The 16,650-nt window shown below is 45.2% G+C and overlaps 1 protein-coding gene across 1 annotated transcript in view; it reads right to left on the bottom strand.

Annotated features, from left to right (window-relative positions):
- Positions 1–10,041: 10,041 nt before the first annotated feature.
- The window catches only part of POPDC1 (popeye domain cAMP effector 1), a 29,112-nt gene continuing 22,503 nt past the window's right edge, over positions 10,042–16,650 (bottom strand). The window contains exon 7 of the mRNA XM_028104288.2: positions 10,042–10,166. Coding sequence (XP_027960089.1) covers positions 10,042–10,166 — 125 coding nt within the window. The remainder of the gene's footprint in view (positions 10,167–16,650) is intronic.

Here is a 16,650-nt window from a genome sequence, read left to right as displayed (position 1 = left end):
CCGCTGTCCCAGGTATATTGAGTCAGTATCTAACTGTTCTTGGAGTATTTAGACTGGTGCCCTAAGTGATTTTTTTTTTTTTATCGAAAGCTTGAAAACTATTGGTCTACAGCCAAAAAAAAAAAAGTTGCTTTTGACTGAAAGCCATTGGGTAGTGAATGAGAGTACTTGGATTTTAGTTTTTCTTGGGTTCGATTTTCCCAACCATAGTCTCCTTGTCTGCTAATAAGGGAGCTGGACTAGTTAAGGGGACCCCAAGTGTGGTCATGTTAATGGCAGCGTCAACACCATCTGGGAACTTATTAGAAATGCAGCCTTCTGGGCCCTTCCCTAGATACACTAAGTCAAACACTTCTGTTAGGCCCAGCAAGCTGGGTTTTAAGGAGACTCCAGGTGATTCTGATGCCTGCTCAAGTTTGAGAACTCGTTGAAATTTACATACTCTATCTGCTCTGAAATTTTATAGTTCTGTCCCCTTTGGAGGAAAACCTCAGACACCACCATTTGAGAAGGGCTAAGAAAGGGTTTTTCAGCAAGCTACCTGCTTTGATAAGAACTCTCAAGAACCCCTTTCAATGGTAGAAAAGGAAACATTGAATGCTTGCCGATGAAAGGACCCAACACAGTCCTGGGTATTGATAATGCTCCCATGATTTCAAACCAACACGGCATTTGTGAAGGATAGGGCAAGGATGGGCCTGCCCTGGGTAGGAGGGTAGGAAGGACGGCCAGAGGTGAGACAGCTGCTGAGAGCTTGCCTAACCCCCCAAATCATCCTCAACCAGGGGAAAAAAAAGCCCTGACTCAGCTGGATAATGAAGGACATGTGAAGCAAGGATAGGCCATGTCAGCCTTTAAGAAGGGCAGATGCTTGGAATTATGGACAACGGAGCCAGAAGAGTCCTCACCTGGTGTAACCTCATCTTACAGAGAAAACTGAGATCCAAATAGGTAATGTGACCTACCCGATGTACTCGCAATCAAACTGTCTTTAGCAATCAGACTGTATCAGGAATAAAAGTCTCCCGAGTCTTTGAGAGCTCTTCCTTCTCCCACACTCTGTGGGGTCGCAATAAACTTCTCCCCATCCTTCCTAGTGTCAGAACTTGCCCATAATGTGTTCCATGCATGTCCATCCCACCTGTTCACAGTTCAATGGTCACCATGGAGAGTTAAGAAAGGTTGTTAGTTCAAATAATTTGTTAAAGGTTGACCAGCGCTTAAGGTTCTTGGAGAAGAACCTCATGGAAAGCATCGTTTAACCTAACGCTAGTGTTTTCCACCCGCTAGCCACCATAGAGAGGTGTCTACAGCCTTCTTCCCCTGCCTACTGCTTTCTGGGGCCACTTGCTGAGGTCAGGATGGGCTCTTCTCTCTGCCCAGCCCAACGTGTCTCGGGACACCGAGTGCTGGGGCTCCCGGGCCTTCAGTCGTTTCTGCTGTAAGCAGAAGGGGCTGTGGTAGCAGTTCCCTGCTCTGCCTTTCCCTCAGGTCCTGCTGGCCCTGGCCCCCTGGCTCCTTACGAGGACTGTGGTTGCCAAGATTCCAGAAGCCTTAAGGATTCAACTTGATAACTAAAGGAAGGAGGGAAAAGGGATGAGAACATTTCCCGAGGGCCAGCTCTGTGTGGGGAAAATTTCTAGTGTACGCATGAGGACGCAGCAGGTTTAGAAGGCTTAACACCTTGCCTAAGATCCCGTGGTCGGAGGCATTGTTCAGAATTGCATGTGTCTGACTCAAAGCCCCATCCAACGAGAAGGGCAAGACTCAGTCCAGTGCTTTCAAGCTGCCGTGAGCTAAGAGGGAGGTTGAGGTGAACAACAGAGATAAGAAATCTGTTTGGCACAACATGTAACTAAGACCCACATTTCCACATAAAGGATAGATGATTTTGAAGGTCAATATCCGGTTTTTCTTTTTAGAAGATTTTATTTATTTATTTGACAGAGAGAGCACAAGCAGGGAGAGTGGCAGGCAGGGGGAGAAGCTGACTCCCTGCTGAACAAGGAGCCCGATGCGGGACTCGATCCCAAGAGCTGGGATCATGACCTGAGCTGAAGGCAGACGTTTAACCGACTGAGCCACCCAGGCACCCCTCAAAATCAGTTTTTAATTTTTCTTTTTCTAAAAAAAAATGCCTCTCTATATAATACATGTACAAAAAAATGTAAAGTATAATTATTTTTACGAGCAAAACATTTCAATACCAATGAGCATTAAAAGAGATCAGATAAGAATAACAAAAATAGTGAGAAGCGCATTGAAAAAGTTTAGCTAGGTTCCCAAGGTAACAGATGATTTTTTAAGAGAAATTAATTCAGAACAGATGAATATTGGGTCATTTTGTCTCACGTGTAGTGTCGTCGGCCCTTTAGAGAGTTGGGCCTGAGGTTTGTCTCCTGTCTGAGCTCCTTCGCACGGACTACGTGTTCACGTCAGTCAGTCTCTGCAAAAATGGCATAATTGTATGTAACCACCAACGGGCACAAGCCGGTCCGTAAGTTTTCATCGCCTGCAGGGGGCTACCAAGAAGTAAGTGGCTATAATCATTTTCCCCTCAAGGCTGTCTTCCTTACAAGAGCCGTTGTATAACTGTGGGACTTCCCTCTATCAGGTGTGAGGTAGTTTAGCTTTGTTCAAATCACATTTTATTCTGTGGGCCCATCACACAAGGAGTCTGAGCCTCAAATCCCCCCAGCTGTGCTTCGCTCTCTGCTCTCCAGGGGCAGGGGCGGGCCCGGCCACGTGCAGTCCTACAGTGGAACCTGCAGCTATGACCAGCAGCTAGGGGAAGAAGCATAGAAAACCTTTGCTAAAAACTGAAGGAGGAGGGGCGCCTGGGTGGCTCAGTTGGTTAAGCGACTGCCTTCGGCTCAGGTCATGATCCCAGGGTCCTGGGATCAAGTCCCACATCAGGCTCCCGGCTCGGCGGGGAGCCTGCTTCTCCCTCTGACCTTCTCCCCTCTCATGCTGTTTCTCTCTCTCTCTCTCTCAAAAAAAAAAAAAACAAAAACAAAAAACAAAAAACTGAAGGAGGAGAATTTTCTCATGACAGGATGAAGGAGGAGGCTGGGAGAGCTTCAAAGTCATTGGGGATATCTCTGTCCCTGGTAAACAGCAAGGAAATATTAATATAGTGTCTGACACCCAGGAACCCGCAGGAAGCTGGTATAAGCAACACTGGGCCTGTGAACATGGTACCAAAGTGGAATGAGAACAAGGCCTAGGAGTAGAGGAAGAGCATCGCTGGAAAGAAAATTATTTTTCAGAGTTGTAAGGTGGAACTAGGAACATGCCCCGAGCAAGCACGTGTCCTTGGGTCCTGTGTGCTCACATGTCAGCCTTGGGACCTTGGGCCATCACTTCTCCTCTCTGCACTCCCCTCCCATGTAAAATGGGAAAGCTAATGCCTGTCCTGTCACCTGTCACCTGTCTCAGCAGCACGGCGGAGGGTTCAGATACTGAGTGTCTAAGGAAAGGGCTTGGTCAAATTCGACAATGATCTGAAAGGACTTTGAGAATCTGAATGAAAGTCTCTGCCGTGGCCAGGATACAGCACACAACAGGTGTACATGGCAAAAGGTGGGAAGTGGGAAGGACCAGCTGGGCAGAGGGTGCCACATTTCAGCTGGGAGGGGCAGTTTATCCTGAGGGCACTGCCCCAGCAAGAAAATCAGGCATTTCAGGCAGGTGGGCGAGTGTGTGATGAGCTCAGAGAGGGGCGAAGAGTCATGGCCCTGACTAGGGTGCAGAGGGAGAGGGAGTGGACATGGAAGGGCTTAGTTGTCCCACCCGGAATGCAGGCTTTTCTCTGTAGGTCCTCGTTTCTGTTTGCCAATGTTCAGATTACTCTGGTAGCAGCACAAAGATTGACGGGCAAACGTGAGGTTAGAGGCAAAGAAAGACACTGCAGCTCTAATGCAGGAGCCGGGGGCAGCCCCCGAGGCCAGGAGTGGAGGCGCTTAGAGGATGGTGATGCTTATCATTTCATTTAGAAATAGTAATAATAACTCCATTACATGTTATTATAAAGAGCATTTTTTTCTTGAAAAACAGCTATTTTATAAAACAAAGCAAAATCAAAAAAGCAAGAAGAGTGGCATTGTTTTACGCTTCTGCAAATCTCTTAGAAGTTTGACTTAGTAGAAGACAGAGCTGGATTCTCACATCTGCTTTTGCATCATTCTGGAGGAAGTATATGAAGACAATCCAGCCTCACACAGATATGTAGTTGGAAAATGGAGGGGTATTTTAGTATCGTTTAGAGGTAATTATGGATATTCTCGATATTACAAGGAAACTCAACAAATGATAGTTTCTTAAAGGTTAGTTGCAGTGTGGAACCTGAAACCCTATCGATAACCCCTTTGCACTTGGAACAGATCTTATACCCACAATACTGGCTCACTGGGGCACCTGGGTGAATCAGTCAGTTGAGCAGGGCCTCTTGATTTTGGCTTGTAGGATCGAGCCCGGCGTTGGGCTCTGGGATCCACTTGGGGTCTGCTTGAGGTTCTCTCCCTCTGCCCCTCCCCGACTTGTGTGACTGCTCTCTCTCTCTTTAAATAAAATCTTTTTTTAAAAAAAGGAAAAAAGAGGGGCACCTGGTAGCTCAGTTGGTTAAGTGTCTGCCTTCAGCTCAAGTCATAATCCCAGGGTCCTGGGATCGAGCCCCACGTCGGGTTCCCTGCTCAGTGGAGAGCCTGCTTCTCCCTCTCTCCCTCTGCTTGTGCTCTATCTCTCTCTCAAATAAATAAAATCTTTAAAAAATTTTTTTAACAAGGAAAAAAGAAAATACCAGCTCACTGAGTTATAGATTTCCAAATGTTAATATACCTTTTCAAAATAGGACAGTAAAAAGTCCCACTCACCAAACACACACACACACACACACACACACACACACACACACACACACACAATCTTATCAGAAAAATCTTTATGTATTGGGAAACTGTCAAGCTCACCGCTGCTATCTTTAATTCAGAAGTCTGTATCTCCAGCCCAGACCCCTCCACGGAGTTCCAGACTTACTTATCCAACTATCTACTTGACATCTCTCTGCTCTCTCAAAGGCCTCTCAAACTCAGCATGACAAAAGTGTACTTGGTCTTTCTGCTCAAACCTGGTCCTGTGCCATGTCCCTAGACAGAGAATCACCAGTAGGAACTGGAGGCAGAGATCTCTGAGATGCTCTCTCCCTCACTACATCTGCTCCCACAAACCCATGCCTGAGTCCTGTCATGGCTAAGTCCTATTATGATGTGCTAATAGCCACATCTGTTCACAGGAAACCCCCAGCTGGACATAGACGGAAACTCTTAGGTCACACATCACAGGCTTAGGAAAGGGAAAGCTGGGGGTGCCTGGCTGGCTCACTTGGTGGAGCATATGACTCTTGATCTCAGGGTTGTGAGTTCAAGCCCCATATTAGGTGTATAGATTACGTAAAAATAAAAAATAAAAAATAAAGAGCGTCTGGGTGGCTCGATCAATTAAGCGTCTGCCTTTGGCTCAGGTCATGATCCCAGGACACTGGAATCAAACCCCATGTAGGGCTCCCTGCTCAGTGGGGAGTCTGCTTCTCCCTCTTCCTCTGCCACTCTCCCCACTCGTGTGCTCTCTCTTTCAAATAAATAAGTATCTTAGCAAAAAATAAAAATAAAAAAGGAAAGGGAAAACTGCTCCACAGTTAGCTCAGCAAGAAGTTCAGGGCTCAACACCCATCTCTAGGTTTAGGTGACATGGCTTATTAAGCGACAGAATTAATTCTTTTTATGGCAGTATAAGATGCCCCTTCCATTTGGGTCTGGTCCTGGGGCTGATCAGGACAAGTTTGTTACTTGCTACTAAGGGACAAGAGATGTGCTCTCAAACTCCCATTCCGCTTCCTAGGCCAGTTGATGGAAGAATGGGAAGACGGTCCCTCTTTCCCACCACAGAATAAATCCAGGGGAGATATTCTGACTCCTTATGTTGTTAAACCTTATGAAACTAGAAGGGAATGTTCAAATGAGGAGGAATAAAAAGTTGAAATCTATATAGCCCCATAGTGAAACTCGGAAGGCTTCTCAATTGCTGCATCCAGTCAACACTGTCTTGCTGCCTCTTGTCATGGCCGAAGGCAGCCAAGATGGCAGAGCTTTGAAATTAAGTGGAACTGACCCAAGACCATCCCCTTTGTAAACCAGAGCAATTCCCACAACCTGAGGGTAAATGAACCAACCCCCACCTTTAGGCATGGAGTCAGAGCAAATCAGCTAGCTATATGTAAGAGGAATAAAAGGAAGATATGCATAGTTTCTAAGAAATTTATTTGATCAAATGACAGTATATGAAGATATTTTCAACTATAAGGCTCTATTCGGACAAAATGTCAATTGATTATGAAGTAAATGGTATCAATGTCAATGGCACCTAAAAACAGAAAGAATGAGTTTCCTATAAATGTGTCTGTATAAAGCATTCATAAAATCCTCATGTACTTTAAAACTAGGTTGCAAGTGTAACAGATTAACCTATAAATAGTACTTAAAAGCAGGTTTCTGAAATGACACAATATGTCATTACACACAAGGTATCCGGGGCTCCCGGGAGAAGCAAAGAAAGGCTGTCCGTGAGGAAATGTGTCATCCCTGGAGCAAAACTGAAGCGTGTTTACACTGCAGCCTTGAGTTCCCTACACACTAGTCTGTCCTTTCAATTCCTTGGGAATTGGAATTGAACAGGTGGGAATTTCTATTCACTCTCATTGGAAATAATTAAAAAACAAGGTTGGAAAACCAGGGTTGGAAAAAAGGGAGGGGAAATAGAGGCATGGCAAGGTCTGAGGTTTCTGCAAAGCAGCTTTAGAAATGTCCAAAGAAATGGATACAAGAAATAACTGTGAATCCTCAGAGCTGCTCCCTGGGGTCCGCAGGGAGGAGGGCACCACACAGCCCCCTGGTGGGCGTGCACAGGCTGACCCGCACTCCCAAGCGCTTGCTGGGGGGTGCCACCCACACACTGGCAGGACGATTTTCCCTGGAGGCTGGAGTCATTCCCCGGGTGCGCCAGGAACAGGGCAGAATGTGTAGGTTACATCAACTTTCCCCACAGATTTTTTTCCAGCATCCAAGAGGGCTCTGCCTTTGGGGCCAGGATAGGACCTGGGAGGCAGGAATTGGCAGTTCCAAGTTATAAAACCAGAAAAGCTTCAGACATGTGGAAGGAGAACCAGATAGGAAGGCCGTGTCTCCCAGGGTGCAGACTATTGGCAGCGAAGCACAAAGGTGTCCAACGGTGAAAGGGCAACTGAACCGTAGGGAGCAGTGAAGAAGATCCCAGAAAGCAACGGGTGGTAACTGACAGTTATATAGCACCCATTATTACTAATTTAAGATATACAAACTTCATTGGGTTTCTATCTAGTATCTGTGCTATTATTTTATAAATATGAGGGCTTTCAAAATATTACAAATGACACATTCTGGTATAAATGTTACAATCCTGATTCATACAACAGACTTGATGTACATTTAAACCTAGTAGATGTGGGGTTATATATAATTTTTGCAGATCATTTTCTGAACCTTGGTCACACAGCTAAGTGAACACCAAAAAGCACAGGAAGCATCTTATTGGTGGCTTTGGCAGCAAACATGTTTTGTTGTTGTTGTTGTTTATGTATTTATGCCTCACACAAAGATACACTTGTTCACTTGTATAAATGAATTCAGAGCCATCCATAGGAGATCTTACACTTAAAACTCTTTTCTGTTTTCTTATCTGCTTCTTGGATATCAAGTCTGTGTGGGAGGGCTACTCAGTGGCTTACATCTCCTTTTCTCCGAGCCTCATTGTCTTGCTTAGACGTGTGTATTTAAAAATAGTTTCACGTTTCCCATTCAGGCTAAGTGGCTCTTTTAAGATTCCTAAGCTTGAGATTACAATCTTCGTTATGAATGACACTGACGTGCGCGCACAAGCACACACGGGTTTTGATAAAAACAGTAAATGAATTCCGATCATCTAGTTTTAGCAGCGTGCCTTTAAAAATGTTTCTTCCCAGTGCTGCAGAAAATAACCTCTAAACACATGCATGTGGATCGTTAGAGATGACCCTTCCCACTGTCTCATCATGGCAAAGTGAGACACACCTGAAGATGGGTCAGGCTAAGAAACCCCAAGCTTCTGTGGATCCACAGAACATTAAAGATGTGGCCTCAGCAGAATCTAAAATTACTTTCTCTTCAGGGAAGGGTGTCATATCTAATTACTCTATAGAGTGATTTTGTAAATTAGTCTTCTGCATGTGGAAACTAAATGGTCTACGTGATCTTACCCCGACAGTTAGAGGAACGCAGGACCAGAGCCATTACATTACAGTTACCTCACGTGGGAGCTCAGGCACAGCAAGGGACCGAATGAATCTTTACAGTCTTAAAGCCAAGGTTAAGTCCATTCACCTGTGCTTCATTTCCCCCAAATAAATTTATAATTTAGGAAACTGAAGGGGCCATGCTAATCGTGAAGTGAAATCAGCCTTCCCACTGTGGTGTTAATAAGGCAACATCTGATCAAGATGTTAGGAGCTGGATTCCCAGTCTGTGGAAATTTTCTTAGGAGTGACCGAGCGTGTAAATTTAACTCAAGTGAAATTACTAAAATAATTAGCCTAAAAAAATGGATTTAGGAAAGCGAGGTGACCCTCGAGTGGCTTATCTACCTTCTCTGACAGCAATCACCTTTTGACAAGACAGGCTGCTTTGGGCTCAGCTTACCTGAAAGTAACTTCATTGGGAACTTTTCTTAGCCATTTACTATAACAGGGGGCTGACTCAAGTTGGTTCTAGTGGATAAAATAAAATCAGCATGATGTATGATATAGCATAGTCGATCAATGGGCTTCACCCAATTGAGTGCCCCGGTCACCCTGACCAGTCTGACCGATGATTTCAGCAAACTTCTCATTTCCCACCAGCTGAATAACACTGTTTCCTGAAACATGATTCCAGTAGGAAAGAGAGATTTACGATCAAAGCCCTCACAGCAACATCTAGGTTGGGCGCCCGTGGCACGGCTTATGGGAAACTGTCTGCCCCCAAAGCTGTGTTCACATTTGCGAACCTGGCCCTGGGTATTTGGTACACATTTTAAGGAGACATCTATGGCTCTGGCGGAACCTCCTGAAACTTCAGACCACAGAATGAAAATGCTCTTTCACTCACTTCCTTCTGTGACACCTGTTTAATCACTTGACTCCCTACCCCAAGTAAAGCGTTCCCCACACCAGGGTGGTGTGTGGGGACAAGATGGCTCCAAATCACAGGTGAGCTGAGTTTTGCTGAAGGTCAAGCTGAATTCGGAACTGCTTCCATCTGTTGTCTTTCCAGCTTTGGTTTCCAGACCTGATTATACACAGCATAATATAAGGGTAATGTGAGCAAAGGTTGATGAGTTTTGCTCATTATCCGGCTCTCTACACAATGCCCAAATAAGTAAGGTGATCTAGTGGAGTAATGTGTTTGGCCTGAGAGAAAAAATAAACACCAGCCAAATCGCATCTTTCTTTACAATCTTCTAGCTTCAAAATTCAGTTGAACAAGGCCTGAGACTCCCTGCTTTTTTAATGATACCTCAACCTCAATTTCAAATGTACCCTGTTTGTTAAAACTATCAAATGGACGACCCCATTGCCACAGTGGAGAAAAAACTATTTGTGAGAAAATGAACCACAACTCAGAAAAAATAAGTGAAAAGGCATTTGCATTGACAGAGTGCTAAGTTAAAACAATAATATATCTAGAAAACACTGTGAAAATATGTATCTCAAAATAGAACTAGGTTTAGTCAGAAGGCTCAGTAAAATAATTGCTTAAAAAGCTGATCAATAAAAAGGAGAGCTCAAATAACCTTCCCATTTTTTGACCGTCCTCACTTTCCTGCCCTCAGACTATCAGTGCTATAGCAGACTAATCAATAAGCCATGAAGAAGTGCTGGTATTTTTCAGGATCTCTTCAAGACCATCTCCATCTTGGTCACTTGACCTCTCTCTCTGATCAAGGCAACTGATGGACTTTCAGTGCGTTTGGAGACACAGGCTCAAAGACTTCATCGTCATCTTCCACCCCTTCTTCGATTGGTTTCATCTTGGTGGAGCCCCGCTGGTGTGGGGATGGCACATCTGTCAAAGACACAGAGAGGAAAACCACTTAATGTCCAGCCTGCCCTGATGTTGGTATGATGTATCAATGAGAAACTCCAACCGGAAAGTAAAACTCTCTGGGACTCTATTGCTAGCACTAGGAATGCAATTTCCCTAAATACTGTATTTTCAATTCAGCATTTCAAGAAAACAAAGAAGTCAAGAAATGATTCTCAGTCATGAGAACAGACATGGAATGGATTCCAGCGCATGCGTTTGGATGATAGAAGCTTCTCAAACATACGCGGTTTCCAGTGGGTTGCATTGCCCTGAAGTCTGATTAGGACTCAGAATGCACGTTCCTGCCTTAATAGCATACATGGTGACCCTAGTTCCTCAAAAGCTGATTTAACTCCTAATTTCCCTAAAGAAGAGTTCCATCCTAAAGCTATGGAAGCTAACACCATCTGTAGCACCACCTAAAACAGCAGTTCTTGCCACCACCTGTCCAGTCACTGCCAGGACTGATATGGGAGCGGGAGGGATGGGAGAGAGGGAGGAGGAGAGGTAGAGGGGGATGGGGAGGGGAGGGGGGAGAGTCCAGGCACACAGGAAGGAAAAGCCAGGTGAAGAAAATACAATCCCAAGTAGCAGAGGGGGGCAGGAACATCCCTAAAGTTTTTATATCCAAGGAGTCAAGTGATAAAGGACTCGGTCAGTCCCTCCTTTGTTCATGCGTTCTTCCACAGAAGGGACACCATGATTGATAAAGAAAAAAAAAAACGTGGTTTTAAAGTAAGAGTAGAAGTTACTATAAATGGGTGCATAGACTTCTCAAGTGCTTGATGAGCGGCTCCCAGGACAGCATAAACACCCCTCCACAACGTTCCCACATTCAGTGTCAGGATTCATTCTGTCAGGGTCCCTGTCTGCCCCACCCACAGCCGCGTGGTGCCCTGGCTGCCCTCCAACAGGGCGGAATGGTATTCCGTCAATCAGTCAGTCAGCAAATACGGACCTCAGGCTGGGCGTAAGGTTGATAATGGAAGAAGGATGGGTGAAACCCAACTCTTCAAATACTTGGTATAGAGCACAGGAGGGTAGTGGGACCCTACTAAGACACATAGCAGAACTGCTACAAGAACTTTATCAAGATCACCTGTTAGTCCCTGCTGACAGGAGATGCTGTGGGTGAACAGCACGGGCAGGGGACCGGCAGAGCCACACAGCCCCAGGGGAGGCAGCACGCACCGAGCTCAAGGCCCCAGGCTCCAAACACAGCTCCCGGGTTCAAAACCCTGCTCTGCTGCTCCCTAGCTGTGTGATCGGCACTCCATCACTAAGCCTCAGTTTCCATATTTGTAGAAGGAAGGGAGATAATCCCAGGGCCCACCTAGTGCCGCTGTTGGGGGATAAAACACAATAACCAGGTCATGGACTCAGCAGGGTGCTGGGCACACAGAAAATGCCGCTCCACGTTTATTACGAACTGCATCGTCCCAGTCACACTTTGGGCAGATGCCACTCCCAACAGCCACAGCTTCCGACATTAAAAAGACTTGATTTAGACTGGCCTGGGCTTTGGTATAGTTGATGTGTTTGCTGTGCCAACATGGAAATTGTTCACTTTCAAGCATTTACAGTCAGTTAAAATACTGAATTTCTTGAAAGACAACTACAGACATCAACTGTAGAGAATGAGCCTCTATTAAAAGGATCCAGGAACACAATTCTGTCACGGAGCATGGCGCGGCAGAATCATCCAGGCAAGTCTTTTGAGCCTTTTCTCGAAGGTGAGAGCACAACCACTAACCACAACCTCCAATTTGCATGTCTACTCAAGTGGCAATGAATACAATCCGTGTGAGCTTGGGCAAGTTACTTCACTTCTCCCTCCCTCAATTTCCCTATCTGTAAAATAGGAAGCATGCTCTCATCTACTTCATAATGGTTGTTAAAAGGACTAAGTGGCTGACTATTTGTATAGTTCTTACCTCAGTGCCTGGGATGCAATAGTCATTTTGTCAGTTTGTAAGTTAATGAAATGAGTTATTAATACGGTCTTTGGAGGGCAATGGACTAAGTAACTAGAAAATTTGTTAAAATTCATGATCACCGGTAGGAATGGCGAATAAAAACAAGCGGGACTTGTACTTGAATGGGGGTTTGTGTTTCTTAATCGAAACGGTCCCATGTGCAGCAAAATTGTCTTTAAAAAATAGCCATGGCTTCTGTCATATATCTAGCCTCCAGTTATGACTGAGCCTCATAAAACATTAACTCAGGCTGAGTATTTGCAATCAGATAAAAACTCTCTGAACAAACAACAAGATGGCATGTCTAAGAGCATTAAACCGAATCAATAAGGTAGAGCATTCAGACGTGATTGTATAACACCCGTAAAAGAAACACACCCAGTTTATTTTGACTGGGGAAGTGGGACTCATTGCTCTGGGTTTTAGCCCATCTATCAAAGCATAGGATCCCACGGCTGCCATCTACATCGGGGTCAAAAGTTCTCTGCCTTCTCAGCTCCATCACCAATTGGTACATTTTCCCACTGAGAGAGAATGAAGAGAGGACCCAAGACAACTGGAAATGACCTGGTGAAAACCTTCCGAGCACTTTCAACTTCTCCGTGGGAGAATTTGTCTGTTCCCCAGTACATTTGCCAGGGCCAAGGAAGAGCTGTGGTGCTTCCTACATAGCATTAAAAAAGACAGTGGTGCGGGAGTCATTCACAGTCCTGGGGTGATACCCAGGGGTCTCCAAGTCGGGCCTCCTTCCCCTTCCAGTCCGACCTCTGGCAAACTCACTGCTCCCCAAATCCAACTCATCCTTTCCCTCTTCTCTTGCTTTTCTCCCCACCTGGAGTGGCCTCTCCACTCCCATCCCTACCCATCACATTCCTATCCATTCCTCAAGGTCAAGGTCAAACCTCACCTCCTTCATCTGGAGTCTTCCCTAATTCCTTATGTGGAGAGATTCTATTCCCTAGAGACCGACAACCCTTCCAAATTCTGTAGTTCATTGTGATCACAAGTACGTGCCTCTGTCCCTTACTGGAAAATGAGCATCTTGAGGGCTGTAACCACAACCACTTCTGTCCTGCAGAAGTAGCCCCCATGTAGCCAGGTCCTTGATAATTACTTAGTACATGAAAATAATTACTTAGGGGGTGCCTGGGTGGCTCAGTTGGTTGGGCGGCTGCCTTTGGCTCAGGTCATGATCCCAGGGTCCTGGGATCGAGCCCCGCATCGGGCTCCCTGCTCCACGGGAAGCCTGCTTCTCCCTCTCCCGCTCCCCCTGCCTGTGGTCCCTCTCTCACTGTCTCTCTCTGTCAAATAAATGAACAAAATCTTAAAAAAAAAAAAAAAAGAAAAGAATTACTTAGTATATGAAACTCCACATGAGGCCTTCAGAAGGCTGAGCCTGAGGACGAGGGAAAGACACACGGCCATCCCCTCTAATCTCGGATGGGTCAATTCCCCACCTGTATTTCTCATGTGCAGGCGGTCTCAGGTTACAGTAAAACCCCACTCTGAAAAGGGACTGTTATCGCTATATGCTGTGTCATGTTCCCTGGGGAAATCACTGTCATAAAGTTGACTTCAGCAGTGCTTACAGCATGGGCCTGTAGCACGGTTTATAGGAGTGCGTATAGCACAGGCAAGAGCGCCGTCCCCTCAAGTAAACATCAGTAGGCTCGGCGTACCGTCACCGGCCATGACGTTTTCATCCAATCAGCAAACAGTGCCCCTGAGTGATGACAAGGCATGAGAGGCTGGGTTAAACGTTGGGGAACTAAAAGTCTCTGACTCGATCTTACTTTGTTTCTCAGGAACTCAATGCACTTTTCAGAGCAACTCGTGCTCACCACATCCATACAATTTTTCTGCTTTATACTCAGAAGCTAAAGCAAAGACAACCTGGAGAGCCTGTGAAGGAAAAGCGAGTGGGGGAGCTGTGGTGTTCAAATGCCTTCCTCACCAGGAAGGGGGCCACCTCGGCAGGATCACATTCTGGCAGGATAGACTGCTGGCCCTGACAGCCCGGCAAGATTGCATATTCCTGCTAACGTTCTTTGCACAGGATACTAGATTCACTCTCATTTCAGGCTTCGTGGCGAGGTTAGAGTGCACAGACCCCTCTGGTCCCAGTTCCCACAGCAGCGCCTTGCTGTCCTTCCTTCCCTCCGCCCCACCCCCCCACCCCCAGCAGATGCACTGGAAGGCAACAGGAACTGGGTCTCCCTGGTAACCACTGGAAGCTACCTGGTGCCGGCTGGCTGCCTGACCCCTCCATAGGAGTCAGGGTCGCAGAGAGTGCCCACACTTTGTCCCAACCTCAGTTGGCCTGGGCCTCCTGTACCCCTGAAGGCCAAGGGTGATGGTCACCTGGTCTACCTGCGGATCTGTCACTGTTGTGGCCAGGAGAAAGTCAGACTCTGAGGAGCAGGAACTCACTTGCCCTAGATCTGATGCTCTCCAACTTTGACCAGACACCTGCTGGTTCAGTGGAAAGACTCAGTCACCATCACTATGCTGCCAGAAATAATTTCTTTGTCCACTAATAAATCTAAGCCCAATTCGGAGTGTGAACAACAAAAACCCCCAAAACTATAAAAAAGAAGAGAGCATATTCTGCTTCAAAGGAACTATCTTACATTTCCCAAGTTGAACGTTAATAAATTCTTTCTACAAGTTTGCCTGGTTTTTCATTAATTTTATGCACTGATGCATCATCAGAAATTTGCCCAGAAGGCCCAAACCTACCTAGATATAAGAGCACGAGGAGAGGAGAGAGGAAGAAATTGAGCTTATCTTTAGTTAAGTGCTTTTTCAAATTACTTTTGTCCCTCAAGGTCATTACTATGGGGTACATGACCTCCGTATGATGCTTTACTTTTCATTTATTCCAAATTCTAGGCAGGCAAATAATTCCATATCCATAAATTTTCCAGAAAGCTGATTTCTATCCTTCCTCTATTAAAACCACTTTTATAGTTGGGAAACAGAAGTGGTTAACTATATCCTTTGGTACTTATTATAATTAAGAAGAAATAATTAGCATTATTTTTTGCTATCAGCTATAATTATCTTCTTCTTGGCTCTGGGTGCCAATTAACACAGTTTATTATAAAAGTATGTAAAACAAATAGTGTCAGACTGAACAGCAATCCAGATTTATCAGGTGTGAAATTGTTAAGCAGTTATATCAAGAGTAACTGTTGCTGGGGGATGTTTCATATTACACCAAGTGGCAAAAAGATCTTCTGTCAGAAAGACTTCTACATCCCTTCCATAGATACCAAATGCACCGAGAAGGCACAGTCAGCAGCGCGGAACTTCCTCTGAGCTGTATACCACGTTCGGTGTGTTCAGCGGAGAGAGAGAACAGTAATCCTGACAGGAAGAAAGAAAAACTCAAACTCAAAAATAGGAGCTTTGAGCACATGTAGAAGACAGAGGCTTAGCAGTAAGAGCCCTGAACCAAACAGTGGACCCTTCCACTCCTGTCAGATCATAGAGGGTGACAACACCGTGGACACCCACTGGAAGATTTAGACCTGGGAAGTCGAGTCTCTCCTCAGCAGACCTGTTCAGACAGCAGCTGGGGCTGGCTCCTCGCTGAGGAGGAGTCTGTATGGAGGCCCACTGTGCATCCTGCAGGTTGTTGCCTGCCAGTGCAAGCAAGTCGTGGGCCTCTGTGAGGACAGGCTTAGCCTGCCCCACCAGACCCTTTCCTGTCTTCCTAAGGTCCCCAGTCAAAGAACCACAGGAAGCATTTTTACATGCAGACCAGTGGAGCTCTTACCTAACGGTCAAAATTCTAGTATCCAGAGTGGTGAAAAATTAGCTAAGAGAAATTCCCTTGGACAGAATTCTGTCCTTATTAAGCTTATTCTATTTCAGTGGGCTTCTAATTACATGAGGGCCCCAGGGCGTCTGTTAGAAGTCAAAGAAAACAGACATATTTGTTGGGCTTAAATCCAGAGTGAAGGTCACACCTGTTCCAGAGAATGAATAAGCAACCTCAGGTTTGATCTCCAAATAAATAGAATATCACGATATGAAATTTGTCAAGTGACTTTTCTCTCTGCTTAAGATACGCATTTTTTATAAAGGGGGAACACTTTGGTAAACTATCTAATATAATGTTATATGATTTTTTTCCCCTTTATTCTGTTAACTTTGATGACATTTCCCTCATTCCTTTCAAAGTGTTCTTATTTTTATTATGTTTAACCATCTGGCCAAATGCTTTAGCAAGTAATTAAAAACCTTACAAAGGGTTTAGAATTTTAATTAGATTATACAATTTTTGATGAATGGGGATAGGGAAGGATTTAATGGCTTCGTTGTTAGAGAGGATTATCATCCCTTTTCCTGTCTTGCTTATGTATATTATAAGATTTTTTTAAATTGAGGACACTGAGTTTGAATTGAAACTTTCTGAAAAATAATGATGAAGGGTAGATACAGCTTTTATCCTTAATTTCCCTTAGAGAAACTAAGGCACC

This window comes from Eumetopias jubatus, unplaced genomic scaffold (assembly GCF_037043125.1).
Source record: "Eumetopias jubatus isolate StellerSeaLion01/CBP00866 unplaced genomic scaffold, mEumJub1_p1.0 scaffold_6, whole genome shotgun sequence".
Lineage (NCBI taxonomy): Eukaryota > Metazoa > Chordata > Mammalia > Carnivora > Otariidae > Eumetopias > Eumetopias jubatus.
This window is presented reverse-complemented; position numbering and strand designations above follow the sequence as displayed.